The 14,084-nt window shown below is 44.0% G+C and overlaps 1 protein-coding gene across 7 annotated transcripts in view; it reads left to right on the top strand.

The window, feature by feature from the left end:
• ATP2B2 (ATPase plasma membrane Ca2+ transporting 2) overlaps positions 1-14,084 on the top strand; it is a 660,007-nt gene that overhangs the window by 238,944 nt on the left and 406,979 nt on the right. For all 7 annotated transcript variants that reach the window (XM_073564311.1, XM_073564307.1, XM_073564309.1 and 4 more), the window contains exon 5: positions 3,777-3,974. In XM_073564311.1, the coding sequence (XP_073420412.1) occupies positions 3,777-3,974 (198 nt within the window). The remainder of the gene's footprint in view (positions 1-3,776; positions 3,975-14,084) is intronic.

Genomic DNA, 14,084 nt, shown 5'->3' with positions numbered 1-14,084 from the left:
ATGCTGTAGAGGCTGGGGCACATGGTGCTGTAGATGTAGTAGTGCATGATGCTGTAGAGGCAGTGGCGCATGATGCTGTAGAGGCAGTGGTACATGATGCTGTATAGGCAGTGGTACATGATGCTGTAGAGGCAGTGGCTCATGATGCTGTAGAGGCAGTGGCTCATGATGCTGTAGAAGTAGTGGTGCATGTCAGACTAACTTAATTTCCTTCTATGACGGTATCACTGATTGGGTGGATCAAGGAAATGCTGTAGATATAGTATATCTTGACTTCAGCAAAGCATTTGACAAAGTCTCTCATACAATCCTTATTGAAAAAATGACTAAGTATGGAATGGACAAGGCAACTGTTAGGTGGATTCATAGCTGGCTTAGTGATCGGACCCAAAGAGTGGTCGTAAATGGCTGCACATCCAGTTGGAAGAATGTCTCAAGTGGGGTACCACAGGGCTCTGTCCTGGGCCCTGTATTGTTCAGCATCTTTATCAATGATTTAGATGAAGGAATTGAGGGTAAACTGATTAAATTTGCTGATGACACAAAGCTAGGAGGGATAGCTAATACTAGAGAAGAGAGAGAGAGGATTCAAAAAGATTTAAATAAACTGGAGAAGTGGGCAGTAACTAACAGAATGGTTTTTAACAGGGAGAAATGCAAAGTACTACATCTGGGCAATAAAATGAAAAAAGCATATATAGAATGGGAGGAATAGGGCTAAGTGACAGCACATGTGAAAAAGACTTGGGTATACTAATAGATCACAGACTGAATATGAGTCAACAGTGTGATGCAGCAGCAAAAAAGGCAAATGCAATTCTAGGATGTATTAACAGAAGCATACAGTCTAGATCACGTGAAGTCATTATTTCCCTCTACTCCTCTTTGGTCAGACCTCATCTGGAATATTGTGTCCAGTTTTGGGCACCACATTTTAAAAAAGACATCAACAAACTGGAGCAAGTTCAGAAAAGAGCGACCAGAATGGTGACCGGTCTGCAAACCCTGTCTTATGAGGAAAGGTTGCAGGATTTGGGAATGTTTAGTTTGCAAAAGAGAAGACTGAGAGGAGACTTAATTGCTGTCTACAAATATCTAAAGGGCTGTCACATTGTAGAAGGATCAACTTTATTCTCATTTGCACAAGGAAAGACTAGAAGCAATGGGATGAAACTGAATGGGAGGAGACACAGATTAGATATTAGAAAAAACTTTTTGACAGTTAGAGTGATCAATGAGTGGAACAGGCTGCCACGAGAATTGGTGAGTTCTCCTTCAATGGAAGTCTTCAAACAGAGGCTGGACAGACATCTGACTGGGATGATTTAGCGAATCCTGCTTTGAGCAGGGGGTTGGACCAGATGGCCCAGGAGGTCCCTTCCAACTCTATGATTCTATGATTCTATGATGCTGTAGAGGCAGTGGTACATGATGCTGTAGAGGCAGTGGTACATGATGCTGTAGAGGCAGTGGTACATGATGCTGTAGAGGCAGTGGTACATGATGCTGTAGAGGCAGTGGCTCATGATGCTGTAGAAGTAGTGGTGCATGATGCTGTAGAGGCTGGGGCACATGGTGCTGTAGATGTAGTAGTGCATGATGCTGTAGAGGCAGTGGCGCATGATGCTGTCGAGGCAGTGGTACATGATGCTGTATAGGCAGTGGTACATGATGCTGTAGAGGCAGTGGCTCATGATGCTGTAGAGGCAGTGGCTCATGATGCTGTAGAGGCAGTGGCTCATGATGCTGTAGAGGCAGTGGTGCATGATGCTGTAGAAGTAGTGGTGCATGATCCTGTAGAGGCAGTGGCTCATGATGCTGTAGAAGTAGTGGTGCATGATGCTGTAGAGGCAGTGGTACATGATGCTGTAGAGGCAGTGGTACATGATGCTGTAGAGGCAGTGGTACATGATGCTGTCGAGGCAGTGGTACATGATGCTGTAGAGGCAGTGGTACATGATGCTGTAGAGGCAGTGGTACATGATGCTGTAGAGGCAGTGGCTCATGATGCTGTAGAAGTAGTGGTGCATGATGCTGTAGAGGCAGTGGTACATGATGCTGTAGATGTAGTAGTGCATGATGCTGTAGAGGCTGGGGCACATGGTGCTGTAGATGTAGTAGTACATGATGCTGTAGAGGCAGTGGCTCATGATGCTGTAGAGGCAGTGGCTCATGATGCTGTAGAGGCAGTGGCTCATGATGCTGTAGAGGCAGTGGTACATGATGCTGTAGAAGTAGTGGTGCATGATCCTGTAGAGGCAGTGGTACATGATGCTGTAGAGGCAGTGGCTCATGATGCTGTAGAAGTAGTGGTGCATGATGCTGTAGAGGCAGTGGTACATGATGCTGTAGATGTAGTGGTGCATGATGCTGTAGAGGCAGTGGTACATGATGCTGTAGAGGCAGTGGTACATGATGCTGTCGAGGCAGTGGTACATGATGCTGTAGAGGCAGTGGTACATGATGCTGTAGAGGCAGTGGTACATGATGCTGTAGAGGCAGTGGCTCATGATGCTGTAGAAGTAGTGGTGCATGATGCTGTAGAGGCAGTGGTACATGATGCTGTAGATGTAGTAGTGCATGATGCTGTAGAGGCTGGGGCACATGGTGCTGTAGATGTAGTAGTACATGATGCTGTAGAGGCAGTGGCTCATGATGCTGTAGAGGCAGTGGCTCATGATGCTGTAGAGGCAGTGGCTCATGATGCTGTAGAGGCAGTGGTGCATGATGCTGTAGAAGTAGTGGTGCATGATCCTGTAGAGGCAGTGGTACATGATGCTGTAGAGGCAGTGGCTCATGATGCTGTAGAAGTAGTGGTGCATGATGCTGTAGAGGCAGTGGTACATGATGCTGTAGATGTAGTAGTGCATGATGCTGTAGAGGCAGTGGTGCATGATGCTGTAGAGGCAGTGGTACATGATGCTGTAGAGGCAATGGCTCGTGATGTTGTAGAAGTAGTGGTGCATGTCACTGCAGAGGCAGTGGTGCATAGCGCTGTAGAAAGTGGTGCATGGTGCTGTAGATGTAGTAGTGCATGATGCTGTAGATGTAGTAGTGGTGCATGATGCTGTAGAGGCTGGGGCACATGGTGCTGTAGATGTAGTAGTACATGGTGCTGTCGAGGCAGTGGTACATGATGCTGTATAGGCAATGGCTCGTGATGTTGTAGAAGTAGTGGTGCATGTCACTGCAGAGGCAGTGGTGCATAGCGCTGTAGAAAGTGGTGCATGGTGCTGTAGAGGCAGTGGCGCATGGCACAGTGTGAGGTCTACAAACATAAATGTGAAAAAAGAGGATGAATGAACTCATGGATATCAACATCCGACACTGCGGAGACACCATCACGTTTCTCAACGCAGTGATTCTAGAGCACTGCCCCCATCCCTTATGGGAAATATGCAAAAACATGCAAAACACAAGCCGCGGAGACACCATCACATGTTTCTCAACGCAAGCAATGACTAGCCATGTCTTTCCCCGGGAAGGAACAACCACGGGAAGGGCAGTCTCCAATGAAGGAAACCACCTATGCCAAAACATGGTATCCATTGCTTGCGTTGAGAAACATGTGATGGCGGCTTGTGTTTTGCATGTTTTTACAAACATAAATGGGCATACTGGACCATCATGAATCTGAAATTGACGACCTATTTGAAGCCAAGGATAACAATATTTTGTCTTGGGAAACCCTTGTCAATGGCCCATGGGATAATGTGCTGGGATAATGTACCCGTCCACTGTCCGTTTAATATCCTCCTCCATTACTTTCTCTCCAGGACTGCCGGGCACAGCAGCAGATCTAGAGAAGAGAAGACAAGTATTTGGAAAAAACTTTATACCTCCAAAGAAGCCAAAAACTTTTTTACAGCTAGTATGGGAAGCGCTGCAGGACGTCACACTGATCATCCTGGAAATTGCAGCCATTATATCTCTAGGATTGTCATTCTACAAACCTCCTGGAGGCGAGAATGAAGGTGGGTGACGTCACAGCCAGACATCACACAACATATGGGAGTCAAACCCTGATTGATCAGCCTCCAGAGAGCTAACGGGCCTTACAGTCCGAGACCACCAGCATTACTGCACGTGTGATATTACACGGGAGTGCCTGTATTACATGGTGGGAGTGTCTGTATTACACGTGTGATATTGCACGGAGGGAGTGTCTGTATTACACGTGTGATATTACACCGGAGGCAGTGTCTGTATTACACGTGTGATATTACACGGAGGGAGTGTCTGTATTACATGGAGGGAGTGTATGTATTACACGTGTGATATTACATGGAGGGAGTGTCTGTATTACACGTGTGATATTACACCGGAGGCAGTGTCTGTATTACACGTGTGATATTACACAGAGGGAGTGTCTGTATTACACGGAGGGAGTGTCTGTATTACACATGTGATATTACACGGAGGGAGTGTCTCTATTACACGTGTGATATTACACGGAGGGAGTGTCTGTATTACACGTGTGATATTACACAGAGGGAGTGTCTGTATTACATGGAGGGAGTGTCTGTATTACACATGTGATATTACACGGAGGGAGTGTCTCTATTACACGTGTGATATTACACGGAGGGAGTGTCTGTATTACACGGAGGGAGTGTCTGTATTACACGGAGGGAGTGTCTGTATTACACGGAGGGAGTGTCTGTATTACACGTGTGATATTACACCGGAGGCAGTGTCTGTATTACACGGAGGGAGTGTCTGTATTACACGGAGGGAGTGTCTGTATTACACATGTGATATTACACGGAGGGAGTGTCTCTATTACACGTGTGATATTACACGGAGGGAGTGTCTGTATTACACGTGTGATATTACACAGAGGGAGTGTCTGTATTACATGGAGGGAGTGTCTGTATTACACATGTGATATTACACGGAGGGAGTGTCTCTATTACACGTGTGATATTACACGGAGGGAGTGTCTGTATTACACGGAGGGAGTGTCTGTATTACACGGAGGGAGTGTCTGTATTACACGGAGGGAGTGTCTGTATTACACGTGTGATATTACACGGAGGGAGTGTCTGTATTACACGGAGGGAGTGTCTGTATTACACGGAGGGAGTGTCTGTATTACATGGAGGGAGTGTCTGTATTACACGTGTGATATTACACCGGAGGCAGTGTCTGTATTACACGTGTGATATTACACGGAGGGAGTGTCTGTATTACATGGAGGGAGTGTATGTATTACACGTGTGATATTACATGGAGGGAGTGTCTGTATTACACGTGTGATATTACACCGGAGGCAGTGTCTGTATTACACGTGTGATATTACACAGAGGGAGTGTCTGTATTACACGGAGGGAGTGTCTGTATTACACATGTGATATTACACGGAGGGAGTGTCTCTATTACACGTGTGATATTACACGGAGGGAGTGTCTGTATTACACGTGTGATATTACACAGAGGGAGTGTCTGTATTACATGGAGGGAGTGTCTGTATTACACATGTGATATTACACGGAGGGAGTGTCTATTACACGTGTGATATTACACGGAGGGAGTGTCTGTATTACACGGAGGGAGTGTCTGTATTACACGGAGGGAGTGTCTGTATTACACGTGTGATATTACACGGAGGGAGTGTCTGTATTACACAGAGGGAGTGTCTGTATTACACGGAGGGAGTGTCTCTATTACACGTGTGATATTACACGGAGGGAGTGTCTGTATTACACAGAGGGAGTGTCTGTATTACACGGAGGGAGTGTCTGTATTACACATGTGATATTACACGGAGGGAGTGTCTCTATTACACGTGTGATATTACACAGAGGGAGTGTCTGTATTACACGTGTGATATTACACAGAGGGAGTGTCTGTATTACATGGAGGGAGTGTCTGTATTACACATGTGATATTACACGGAGGGAGTGTCTCTATTACACGTGTGATATTACACGGAGGGAGTGTCTGTATTACACGGAGGGAGTGTCTGTATTACACATGTGATATTACACGGAGGGAGTGTCTGTATTACACGTGTGATATTACACCGGAGGCAGTGTCTGTATTACACGTGTGATATTACACGGAGGAGTGTCTGTATTACATGGAGGGAGTGTATGTATTACACGTGTGATATTACATGGAGGGAGTGTCTGTATTACACGTGTGATATTACACCGGAGGCAGTGTCTGTATTACACGTGTGATATTACACAGAGGGAGTGTCTGTATTACATGGAGGGAGTGTCTGTATTACACATGTGATATTACACGGAGGGAGTGTCTCTATTACACGTGTGATATTACACGGAGGGAGTGTCTGTATTACACGGAGGGAGTGTCTGTATTACACATGTGATATTACACGGAGGGAGTGTCTGTATTACATGGAGGGAGTGTATGTATTACACGTGTGATATTACATGGAGGGAGTGTCTGTATTACACGTGTGATATTACACCGGAGGCAGTGTCTGTATTACACGTGTGATATTACACAGAGGGAGTGTCTGTATTACATGGAGGGAGTGTCTGTATTACACATGTGATATTACACGGAGGGAGTGTCTCTATTACACGTGTGATATTACACGGAGGGAGTGTCTGTATTACACGGAGGGAGTGTCTGTATTACACATGTGATATTACACGGAGGGAGTGTCTGTATTACATGGAGGGAGTGTATGTATTACACGTGTGATATTACATGGAGGGAGTGTCTGTATTACACTTGTGATATTACACCGGAGGCAGTGTCTGTATTACACGTGTGATATTACACAGAGGGAGTGTCTGTATTACATGGAGGGAGTGTCTGTATTACACATGTGATATTACACGGAGGGAGTGTCTCTATTACACGTGTGATATTACACGGAGGGAGTGTCTGTATTACACGGAGGGAGTGTCTGTATTACACATTTGATATTACACGGAGGGAGTGTCTGTATTACATGGAGGGAGTGTATGTATTACACGTGTGATATTACACAGGGTATTGTCTGTATTACATATGTGATATTACACAGTGGGAGTGTCTGTATTACACTTGTGATATTGCACAGGAGGAGTGTCTGTATTACACATGTGATATTACACGGTGGGAGTGTCTGTATTACATGGAGGGAGTGTCTGTATTACACGTGTGATATTTCACGGAGGAAGCGTCTGTATTACATGGAGGGAGTGTCTGTATTACACGTGTGATATTACACGGGAGTGCCTGTATTACATGGAGGGAGTGTCTGTATTACCCGTGTGATATTACACCGGAGGGAGTGTCTGTATTACAAGTATGATATTTCACAGAGGGAGTGTCTGTATTACATGGAGGGAGTGTCTGTATTACATATGTGATATTACACGGAGGGAGTGTCTGCATTACATGGAGGGAGTGTCTGTATTACACGTGTGATATTACATGGAGGGAGTGTCTGTATTACATGGAGGGAGTGTATGTATTACACGTGTGATATTACACATGGGAGTGTCTGTATTACATATGTGATATTGCACAGGAGGAGTGTCTGTATTACACATGTGATATTACACGGTGGGAGTGTCTGTATTACATGGAGGGAGTGTCTGTATTACACGGAGGGAGTGTCTGTATTACACGTGTGATATTACACGGAGGGAGTGTCTCTATTACACGTGTGATATTACACGGAGGGAGTGTCTCTATTACACGTGTGATATTACACGGAGGGAGTGTCTGTATTACACGTGTGATATTACACGGAGGGAGTGTCTGTATTACATGGTGGGAATGTATGTATTACACGTGTGATATTACACAGGGGAGTGTCTGCATTACATATGTGATATTACACGGAGGGAGAGTCTGTATTACATGGAGGGAGTGTCTGTATTACACGTGTGATATTACACGGAGGGAGTGTCTGTATTACATGGAGGGAGTGTATGTATTACACGTGTGATATTACACAGGGGAGTGTCTGTATTACATATGTGATATTGCACAGGAGGAGTGTCTGTATTACACAGGGGGAGTGTCTGTATTACACAGGGGGAGTGTCTGTATTGCATGGAGGGAGTGTCTGTATTACGTGTGATATTACACGGAGGGAGTGTCTCTATTACACGTGTGATATTACACGGAGGGAGTGTCTCTATTACACGTGTGATATTACACGGAGGGAGTGTCTCTATTACACGTGTGATATTACTCGGAGGGAGAGTCTGTATTACACGGAGGGAGTGTCTGTATTACATGTGTGATATTACACGGAGGGAGTGTCTGTATTACATGGAGGGAATGAATGTATTACATATGTGATATTACACGGAGGGAGTGTCTATTACATGGAGGGAGTGTCTGTATTACACATGTGATATTACACGGAGGGAGTGTCTGTATTACATGGAGGGAGTGTCTGTATTACACGTGTGATATTACATGGAGGGAGTGTCTGTATTACATATGTGATATTACATGGAGGGAGTGTCTGTATTATACGTGTGATATTACACTGGAGGGAGTGTCTGTATTACACATATGATATTACATGGTGGGAGTGTCTGTATTACACTGTGATATTACACGGAGGGAGTGTCTGTATTACATGGAGGGAGTGTCTGTATTACACGTGTGATATTACATGGAGGGAGTGTCTGTATTACATATGTGATATTACATGGAGGGAGTGTCTGTATTATACGTGTGATATTACACCGGAGGGAGTGTCTGTATTACACGTGTGATATTGCACAGCAGGAGTGTCTGTATTACACATGTGATATTACATGGAGGGAGTGTCTGTATTACACATGTGATATTACATGGTGGGAATGTATGTATTACATATGTGATATTACACGGAGGGAGTGTCTATTACATGGAGGGAGTGTCTGTATTACACGTGTGATATTACACGGAGGGAGTGTCTGTATTACATGGAGGGAGTGTCTGTATTACACGTGTGATATTACATGGAGGGAGTGTCTGTATTACATATGTGATATTACATGGAGGGAGTGTCTGTATTATACGTGTGATATTACACCGGAGGGAGTGTCTGTATTACACATATGATATTACACGGTGGGAGTGTCTGTATTACACTGTGATATTACGCGGAGGGAGTGTCTGTATTACATGGAGGGAGTGTCTATTACACGTGTGATATTACATGGAGGGAGTGTCTGTATTACATATGTGATATTACATGGAGGGAGTGTCTGTATTATACGTGTGATATTACACCGGAGGGAGTGTCTGTATTACACGTGTGATATTGCACAGCAGGAGTGTCTGTATTACACATGTGATATTACATGGAGGGAGTGTCTGTATTACACATGTGATATTACATGGTGGGAGTGTCTGTATTACACATGTGATATTGCACAGGAGTGTCTGTATTACACGTGTGATATTACACGGGGAGTGCCTGTATTACATGGAGGGAGTGTCTGTAGTGATATTGCACAGGAGGAATGTCTGTATTACACATGTGATATTACACGGAGGGAGTGTCTGTATTACACATGTGATATTACACGGAGGGAATGTCTGTATTACACCTGTGATATTACACGGGAAGTGTCTGTATTACACGTGTGATATTACATGGAATGAATGTCTGGATTGCATGAGTGATATTACACTGAGTGAGTTTCTGTATTACACTGGTGATATTACATGGGGAGTGTCTGTATTACACGTGTGATATTAGACGGGGAGTGAATCTGTATTACATGTGTGATATTACATGGAGAAGTGTCTGTAGTACACATGTGATATTACATGGAGGAGTGTCTATATTACACGTGTGATATTACACTGGGGAAGTGTCTGTATTATACGTGTGATATGGCATGGCGGAGTGTCTGTAATAAATGTATGATATTAGACAAATGTATATTACACGGGGTACGTGTGTTTTACACGTGTGATATTACACGGAGGAGTGTGTGTATTACATATGTGAACTTACACGAAGGGGTGTTTGTATTACACGTGTGATAATATATGGGGGGAGTGTGTTGTGAATTCTCTCTATGGCTTCCCTCTGGTGATTACTGAAGATAGTGGAGCTGGTCAGATTGAGAGTTCTCTTTCTGGGCTCCCTCTGGTGGTTGCTGGAGGTAGTGGGGCTGATCTGATTGACAGAGGCTTGCCACCTGATGATGAGGAAGACGATTGGAGATCTGGGGTTTCTGATTTGGATTTAAGACAGCTGACTCCTTCTATCCCTGCTGGTGATTTTCTTCCTGTGCCTCCTGAGGTCTCCTGCTCTTTCCCTACAAGTTCAGCTAAGCGGTTCATTTGCTATTCTGTTTGCATTTGATCTGGTTTTGTTTATCTCTGCTTTGTGCGGGTCAGCTAGCTCCGGCTGGGGCTGTGCTGAATCACCGCCCATATGTTACTGCATGTGCCAGTTTGTTTTGTCCCCTTTTATATTGGTCTCTTTTTGCTCTGCTTTCAGAATATACCAGAGTGCTGATATAGTGGGGGAGAAGTCGTGCAACTTCAGTGTTTTTGTGCATCAGATGTGTTGGACTTTTTGCAGGGTTTTTTCCATGATTGCAGACAGTGTCTTTCCTTTCCTGTCCTGTCTAGTCAGTGTGGGCCCCATCGTTTGCTCAGTCTATTTATCTGCCTGCGTTTGTGTTTTCATCTTGTCTCACCAACAATATATGTTTGGGGGCTATCTATTCCTTTGGGGTCTGCTCCTGGGCAGTTTAGAGTTCCCCTTCCTTGCTTTAGGCTTAGTTAGCTCTCTGGCTGTGCCGAGGCATCTAGGATCATCGTAGGTACGCTCCACGGCTACTGCTAGTTGTGTGGATAGGATCAGGGGTCTGCAATCCGCTTAGTTACCAACCTCTCTGGTTTTCTGTGGCTTAGCCTGGGCCTGCTGTCCTCCTCGGTGACCCAATCATAACAGAATCACCAGCCTATCTGTAGACTCTAGGGTACTCAAAAGCAGGAAGGAATTTAAAAAATAAAAAAAAAGTGTTAGAATTTTTTTTTCATATATTTTTTCCTCTTTCTCTGGGGCCGTAGGAGGATTTTTTGTCTAAATGGAGACTAAGCAATTGTCTGATCGTGTTGAGCAGCTCGCTGCTGAAGTGCGGGGAATTCCCGCCTATCTCGCTCAATCACATGCTGTTGAACCAAAAATCCCTACTCCTGATGTGTTTTCTGGGGATCGGTCTAAATTTTTGAATTTTAAGAATAATTGTAAACTATTTTTTGCTTTGAAACCTAACTCATCGGGGAGCTCTGTGCAGCAGGTTAAAATTGTCATCTCCTTGCTGCGCGGTGATCCCCAGGATTGGGCGTTTTCTTTGACACCCGGAGATCATATTCTGACTAATGTGGATGCATTTTTTCAAGCCTTGGGGTTGTATGATGAACCTAATGCTATTGATCAAGCTGAGAAAACCTTATTGGCATTGAACCAGGGTAAGGATTCTGCAGAGTTATACTGTAAAAATTTCCAAAAGTGGGCGGTCCTTACTACATGGAATGATGGTGCCTTAGCAGCTCTCTTTCGGAAGGGTTTGGCAGAAACCGTAAAAGATGTTATGGTGGGATTTCCTGTTCCCTCTGGTCTAGACGATTCTATGTCATTGTGAAAAATGAGGATGAATGAACTCATGGAGATCAACATCCAATACTGCGGAGACATCATCACATGTTTCTCAACTCAGTGATTCTAGAGCAATGCCCCCATCCCTTATGGGAAATATGCAAAAACTGATGAGGGGCAATACCCCGAAACAGCTGTCTGTGGATGGATACCATGTTTTGGCATAGGTGGTTTCTTTCATTGGAGACTGCCCTTCCCGTGGTCGTTCCTTCCCGGGGAAAGACCTGGCTAGTCAATGCTTGTGTTGAGAAACGTGATGGTGTCTCCGTGGCTTGTTTTGCATGATTCTATGTCATTGGCCATTCAAGTTGATCGGCGTTTACGTGAACGTAAAACTACACAAGAGGCGCTGCCACCTTTCAAACGAACTTCTGAACCTATGCAATGTGATGGGGTTTTGTCTAGGGCGCAACGTCGGGAGTTTAGAAGGCGTAAGAAGCTGTGTTTTTTTCTGTGGAGACGCCTCTCATACTATTTCTGTCTGCCCTAAATGAGAGAAACGTTTTGCACACACATTTGCAGTGGGCAGTGTACAACCTAAGTTCCTTTTGGCGATTACCCTAATCTGCTCCTTGTCTACATTTTCCGCTAAGTCTTTTGTAGATTCAGGAGCATCTTTGAATCTGATGGATTTGGACCTTGCTAAACGTTGTGGTTTTCCCATGATACCGCTGCGGACGCCTATTCCTTTGGAAATCTGTTTTCTCCACCTGTCCTTTTATGAGGTAATAACTCAGGAATGCTTCAACGCACCCTAGCGATTCTGAGAATGTTTTTTCGTGACATATTGGGCTTCATGTTAGTGGTAAATTTAGGTCGATAATTTTTGCGTTTATTTGTGAAAAAACGGAAATTTGGTGAAAATTTTCAAATTTTGAATTTTTATTCTGTTAAACCAGAGAAGTATATGACAAAAAATAGTAACTAAATAACATTTCCCACATGTCTACTTTACATCAGCACAATTTTGGAAACAAATTTTTTTTTTGTTAGGAAGTTATAAGGGTTAAAAGTTGACCAGTGATTTCTCATTTTTACTGCAAAACTTACAAAAACATTTTTTTAGGGACCACCTTACATTTGAAGTCACTTTAAGGGGTCTATATGGCAGAAAATACCCAACATTGACACCATTCTAAAAACTGCACCCCTCAAGCTACTCAAAACTACATTCAAGAAGATTATTAACCCTTCAGGTGTTTCACAGGAAGTAAAGCAACGTGGAAGGAAAAAAGGGACATTTTAATTTTTTCAACAAAAATTTTCTTTTAGCATCAATTTTTTCATTTTCACATGGGTAACAGGATAAAATGGATCCTACAATTTGTTGGACAATTTCTCCTGAGTACATCGATACCTCATATGTGGTCATAAACCGCTGTTTGGGTGCACGGCAGGGCTCAGAAGGGAAGGAGCGCCATTTGACTTTTTGAATGGAAAATATGCTGGAATATTTAGCGGTTGCCATGTCGTTTTTGGAGAGCCCCTGTGTGCCTAAACATTGGAGCTCCCCCACAAGTGACCCCATTTTGGAAACTAGACCCTCCAAGGAACTTATCTAGATCCATAATGAGCAATTTGAACCCCCAGGTGCTTCACAAATGATCCGTAAAAAAAAAAAAAGTAATTTTTTTTCACAAAAATGTTCTTTTAGCCTCAGTCTTTTCATTTTCACATGGGCAACAGGATAAAATGGATCCTAAAATTTGTTGGGCAATTTCTCCTGAGTGCGCTGATACCTCATATATGGTCATAAACCACTGTTTGGGCTCACGACAGGGCCCGGAAGGGAAGGAGCGCCATTTGACTTTTTGAATGGAAAATTAGCTCCAGTCGTTAGCGGACACCATGTCATGCTTGGAAAGCCCCTGTGTGCCTAAACTTTGGAGCTCCCCCATAAATGACCCCATTTTGGAAACTAGACCCCCTAAGGAGCTTATCCAGATGTGTGGTGAGCACACTGAACCCCCAAGTGCTTCACAGAAGTTTATGACGCAGAACCGTGAAAATAAAAAAAAAAATTTCCCTCAAAAAATTATATTTAACCCACTATTTTTTACTTTCACAAGGGTAACAGGATAAATTGGACCCCAAAAGTTCTTGTCCAGTTTGTCCTGAGTACGCAGGTATCCCATTTGTGGGGGGGCGACCACTGTTTGGGCACACGTTGGGGCTTGGAAGGGAAGTAGTGACGTTTTGAAATGTCGACTTGATGAAATGATCTGCGGGCGTCATGTTACGTTTGCAGAGCCCCTGATGTACCTAAACAGTGGAACCCTCCCACAAGTGACCCCATTTTGGAAATTAGACCACCCAAGGAACTAATCTCGGTGTGTGGTGAGCACGTTGAACCCCCAAGTGCTTCACAGAAGTTTATAACGCAGAGCCGTGAAAATAAAAAATAATTTTTTTCTCCACAAAAATTATTTTTTTAGCCCCCAATTTTTAATTTTCCCAAGGGTAACAGGAGAAAATAGACCCCCAAAGT

This window comes from Dendrobates tinctorius, unplaced genomic scaffold (genome assembly GCF_039654945.1).
Source record: "Dendrobates tinctorius isolate UK_male_01 unplaced genomic scaffold, ASM3965494v1 ptg000449l, whole genome shotgun sequence".
NCBI classification, from domain to species: Eukaryota; Metazoa; Chordata; class Amphibia; order Anura; family Dendrobatidae; genus Dendrobates; species Dendrobates tinctorius.
Note: the sequence above shows the minus strand (reverse complement) of the source record. Positions and strands in the feature narration are given on the sequence as shown.